Source organism: Sinocyclocheilus anshuiensis, unplaced genomic scaffold (genome assembly GCF_001515605.1).
Source record: "Sinocyclocheilus anshuiensis isolate Anshui unplaced genomic scaffold, SAMN03320099.WGS_v1.1 scaffold1020, whole genome shotgun sequence".
NCBI lineage: Eukaryota > Metazoa > Chordata > Actinopteri > Cypriniformes > Cyprinidae > Sinocyclocheilus > Sinocyclocheilus anshuiensis.
Window position 1 is genome coordinate 103,029 of NW_015552608.1, and position 5,339 is coordinate 108,367.

Below are 5,339 nucleotides of genomic sequence, written 5' to 3' on the forward strand. Positions count from 1 at the left end.
TTTTAATATAACTCCGACTGGATTCGTCTGAAAGAAGAAAGTCATATACACCTAGGATGACTTGAGGGTGAGTAATTTATGGGCTAATTTTCATTTTTGGGTGAAGTAACCCTCTAATGAAATGCTGAATATCCAGTATACTTTACTGTACCGATCAAAAGTTTGTTTTTGAAAGAAGTCTCTCCTGCTCATCAAGGCTGCATTTATTTTATCAAAATTACAGTAAAAATTATGAGATATTATTACAATTTAAAACAGCTGTTTTCTATGTGAATATCTGTTAAACTGTAATTTATTCCTGTGATCAAAGCCGTATTTTCAGCATCATTACTCCAGTCTTCAGTGTCACATGATCTTCAGAAATCATTCTAATATGCTATGCCGGATTTGGACTGGACGTTCTCCTCGAACACGACGTTCTCCTCAGAGTCGGGCTGGGCGAAGCGGTACACCTCGGCCCCGGGGAGCCTCATCTGCTCCTCCTTCTCCTCCTGCAGCATGGCCGTGTCCAGCATGCGCTCCAACGTGGAGCGGTACTGCAGCGAGATCAGCGCCGCCATCCAGCCGTTCTTCTCCTCCACAGATTTAGCAGCAAACACCACGCTGTTCCCGTCCTTCAGGATGATCTCGAAGGCGTGCCGGTACTCGCCCTCCTTATCGTCCTTGTCGTTGATCTGGACCTGTTCAAGAACACGTGAGCGTTTAGAACGTTTACTTTGAATGTGATGTTTTGCCAGAATTTTTTTTTTGTTTGTTTTAAATCAAGGAAATATTAGAAATGTGACAACCAGGGCTGTCGATTTAATGTGTTAATTTGGTGCGATTAATTATGGAAAAAATAACATTAAAAGTCCGTCATCTTACATCGATGAACCGATCAACATGATGCAGGATGACTGACTGACTGAACGAATCAAGTTTTGAATGAATCAAGTTTTGAATGAATCAAGTGAGCGAATGATTCAGTGATTCATTAAAAAAAAAAAAAAAAGTCATTTGCTTCGTTTCTGAATGAATCAGCCGTTTGAACAAATCGATTGAATGAATGATTCAATTACTTACTTTTTTAATAAAAAATAATATCAAATTTCAATATTCAATTAAAAAAACTAATTAAATCAATGTTGAATCAAAATGTTTCCTTCTAAAGATACTTTTTGTAATGTCTATTCAAAGGTTTTCTCATCTAACACAATAATGACTTTAAATGTTCAGGGTGTAATTTCTCAGCCAAAATTAATGTGTGATTAATTAATTAGCAAATCATGTAATAAATTAGATTCAAAATGTTACAATTAGACATGCTGACAACAGTGTTGGGGAAAGTTATTTTTGAAAGTAATGCATTACAATACTGCGTTACCCCCTAAAAGAGTAACTAATTGCATTACTTCATTACTTTTTTAGAAAAGTAATGTGTTACAGTAGTTTTGCATCCCATCATAGTTTCTCATCTTGGCTGGCCTGATTTTTTGCTCTTTAGCCTGATTTCTCTCAACATGAGCACAGGAGAGCTGTCAGTCAATACATGAGGAAACAAAGTAACTGGCGTAACTTGTTTGAAAAAGTAAAAAAAGATATTTTTGTGTAAATTAAAAAGTAATGCATTATTTTACTAGTTACTTGAAAAAAGTAATCTGATTACATAACTCGAGTTACTTGTAATGCGTCACCCCCAACAATGCTGACAATACACCAATGATAACAGTTGATCGGAATAAAAATTAATCAAAACAAAAAAACAAGACCTACCAAAAATGACAAAAACACACCACAAAATTACTAAAACTTTAACTAAAATTAAAATGGAAAGACATAAAAATAATATGTAAACATACGTCAGGCGCATGTTTACATATAAAAGCAACGGAAAAGCAGAAAGCTGCGCAGAACTACTACTGTATGTCTGATGTTTGATATTTGTGCATGATGCTGACAGACTAAAGTCTGTTAATAATCATCTTGACTTTTTGAGTTGACCTCTAAAGCTAAATGTCTACATTTTGGCTCGGAAATATTTAGCATGTTTCTTATTTTATATTATTTATGAACATACAGGATATGTTTAAGACAATATTTGCCTTCATATTTCATGATTTTTTTTTTTTTTGCAAATATATTTAACAAATAATTAGTTTTTTGTTTATAAATAAAAATGATATGAGTCATTAAATCATTCATTTAACCGATTCGCTGAAACGGCTGATTCATTCAGAAACGAAGCAAGTGACTGTTGTTATGAATGAGTCACTGAATCATTCGCTCACTTGATTCATTCAAAGCTGTGGATTCATTCATTCAGTAGTCCTGCATCAGTTCATCATTGACGGGTGCGTTAAATGCATTAATCATATGATCATATTTTTTCAATAATTAATCGCACCAAATGAACGCGATTAAAAAAAAGCGAATGTTACTTGAATCGTGTTGTAGTGTCATTTTAAGTTGACTAGTTAAGATGTACAAAACAAAATCGAAAACATTTCCTGCCGTCTGCTCACCTTCCTCATGAAGAACTTCTCTTTGAGCCGGTACTCGGCGGCGCTGGCTCCCGGCAGACGCGGCTGGCCGTGGTTGGACTTGCAGCAGATCATGAGGCCGTCAAACAGGAAGATGTAGCGCTCGTGTTTGGCGCCGACCCGCGTGAGCGTCCCCTCCATGATGAACTCGTTGCAGCACTGGCCGATGTCTTTGCCCTCCCAGCCGTCGATGTTCCTCTGGATCTCATTCATCTTCTTGATGGCCAGATGTTTGCCCTTCATCTGCTGGCTGTAGAAGCGGCACGCCGACTCGCTGAGAGACACAGGACAGACGACGGCAGAAAAACAGGCCTGATGAGCTGAAACTCATTCTGAACTCCCAAGATCGATCCTTTAGTCTGTGCTGCTCTCAGTTGATTCCTGAACTCTACTAAACTTAATCTGTAGCTCCTGTAAGTTACTTCTGATTTGAGCTTACAGTTTCTCTCAGTTTTATCACTAAATGTGTTTTTGTCCCTCTGTAACGTGTGCTGTCAGATAACTGATCATCTCTTCCTCTTTACTACTAGTTATAGCACCAAATAAACATGAACGAGCATCAGAAGAACTCACTGAAATCAATCATGAATCATGTAATCGATCAATCAGTGTTTCAATCGCCGAAAGTCATCAATAAATCAGCTTGAGATCAATAAGGTCACGTAACATCATATTTATCTCAGAAAAGACATTCGGTGAACATAAACTTGCTATTTATGACTCTACAGTACAATAAAGCATTTTGATAAATATATGCACTGTATGACATATTCATTATATTTTACTTAAACTACTGTCTTTATTATTGAATGTATGTTTGAATAAATGTGCCATGAAAACAAGTTTTTACTACATACACTGGTTAAATGTTTGTTTCAACAACGAATTGGAGTAGAAACATAACTGTTATTTAAAAGTTGACTTAAAATCTGCCTTATGTACAATTAAAATGTTTGTATACAACTTTGAGTGTTGATTATTATAATTAAACAAAAACAAATAGCAATTTAATATTTGAATTTAATAGTCATTTAATAGGATATTTAATTAGACATTAATTAGTCATTTAACAGAATTTAATATTAACTCTGTTGTTAATTTTAACCCTTATTATATTAATGTACCAACTAATTGATTTTTATTTTAGTATAATTGAAATATTATTATAGTTTCTATTATTATAGTTAATATTTTAAATTCATTTTCATTTTAGTTGAAAACATTTTTTGTGTGTTTTTGTCATTTTTATTTATTTATTTTTTAATGTTTTCATACATTTTTACTTCAGTTTTAGTTATTTCAGTTCATCAAATTAAACTAAATGAAAATGATAAATGTAGTCTAGGCAACTAGCTGAAATTTATATATATATAATTATACATTATATATTTTATATACTTTTGAAACAGTATTTTATTTTATTTCAGTTAAAATTTGTTTTAAGTAATAAAACTGTTTTGTTATGGTTTTAGTTAGCTATAATAACACTATTTCAGAGATTGGTTTCCTAAAGAAAAATTGACATTTTCTGTCCCTAATTAATATATGTGCAAACGAATCAATATGAAATCGAGTCAGAATCAAAATCAAGGAGCTTGTGAATTGGAATCAAAATCTGTGTCAATACCCAGCAATAATACCCAGTGTGTGTGTGTGTGTGTGTGTGTGTGTGTGTGTGAGAGTGTCTGTGTGTGTGTGTGTGAGTGTGAGAGTGTGTGTGTGTGTGTGTGTGTGTGAGAGTGTCTGTGTGTGTGTGTGTGAGTGTGAGAGTGTGTGTGTGTGTGTGTGTGTGTGAGAGTGTCTGTGTGTGTGTGTGTGAGTGTGAGAGTGTGTGTGTGTGTGTGTGTGTGTGAGAGTGTCTGTGTGTGTGTGTGTGAGTGTGAGAGTGTGTGTGTGTGTGTGTGTGTGTGAGAGTGTCTGTGTGTGTGTGTGTGAGTGTGAGAGTGTGTGTGTGTGTGTGTGTGTGTGAGAGTGTCTGTGTGTGTGTGTGTGAGTGTGAGAGTGTGTGTGTGTGTGTGTGTGTGTGAGAGAGAGTGTACAGGTATATATGGTTTATGAGGACACAAATGTGTATAATGACATGGGTACTACAACGTAAACATGGTTTATGAGGACACTTCCTGTGTCCCCGTAAAACAAAAGGCTTAAAAAACATACAAAACGAGCTTATGAAATTCAAAAACTGGCAGCAGTTTCCTGTGAGGGGTAGGTTTTGTGTGTCTACAAAAAATACTGAAGGAAAACATGAGCATCTCTGAGTAAAGTGAGCAGTACTATGACTGTAGAGGATGAAGAAGGAAGGGGAGATGAATCAGGAGTCCTGGAGGTTCTTCTACACCACTAACCTTTACATAACCAGTTTACAGTGGCCAATCAGCTTTAGGATCAACAGCCCTCCAGGACCTGAAGGAGACACGCTTCTACAGGAGTCTGATTGTCTCTGGTGTTACGGATCACAGGACGGGGACGAGGGAGGAGCTAGTTAAAGACATCTTACTTCTGAGTGTGTTTGTGGACGGAGGAGTGCTGAGACCGCAGACTGCCCCTCCTCATGACAGCGTCTCACTGAAGAGCGCCACACGCTGGAGCAGAGCCACACCGCACTATTACACTAGTATTACACTATTACACACCAGCTACAGGAACAGCTCACCTAAAAATAAACATGTGCTGAAAATGTGCTCACCCTCAGTTCATCTGAGATCAGGATGAGTTTGTTTCTTCATCAGATTTGGAGAAATGTAGCATTGCATCACCAATGGATGTGAATGGGTGCCGTCAGAATGAGAGTCCAAACAGCTGATAAAAACATTAAACATT

The 5,339-nt window shown here is 36.5% G+C and overlaps 1 protein-coding gene across 1 annotated transcript in view; it reads right to left on the reverse strand.

Annotated features, from left to right (window-relative positions):
- The window catches only part of LOC107665896 (son of sevenless homolog 1-like), a gene marked incomplete at its 5' end in the record, with an annotated part of 44,618 nt that overhangs the window by 28,365 nt on the left and 10,914 nt on the right, over window positions 1-5,339 (reverse strand). Inside the window, 2 exons of the mRNA XM_016456958.1 lie at window positions 383-680; window positions 2,502-2,793. Of these exons, the coding sequence (XP_016312444.1) occupies window positions 383-680; window positions 2,502-2,793 (590 nt within the window). The remainder of the gene's footprint in view (window positions 1-382; window positions 681-2,501; window positions 2,794-5,339) is intronic.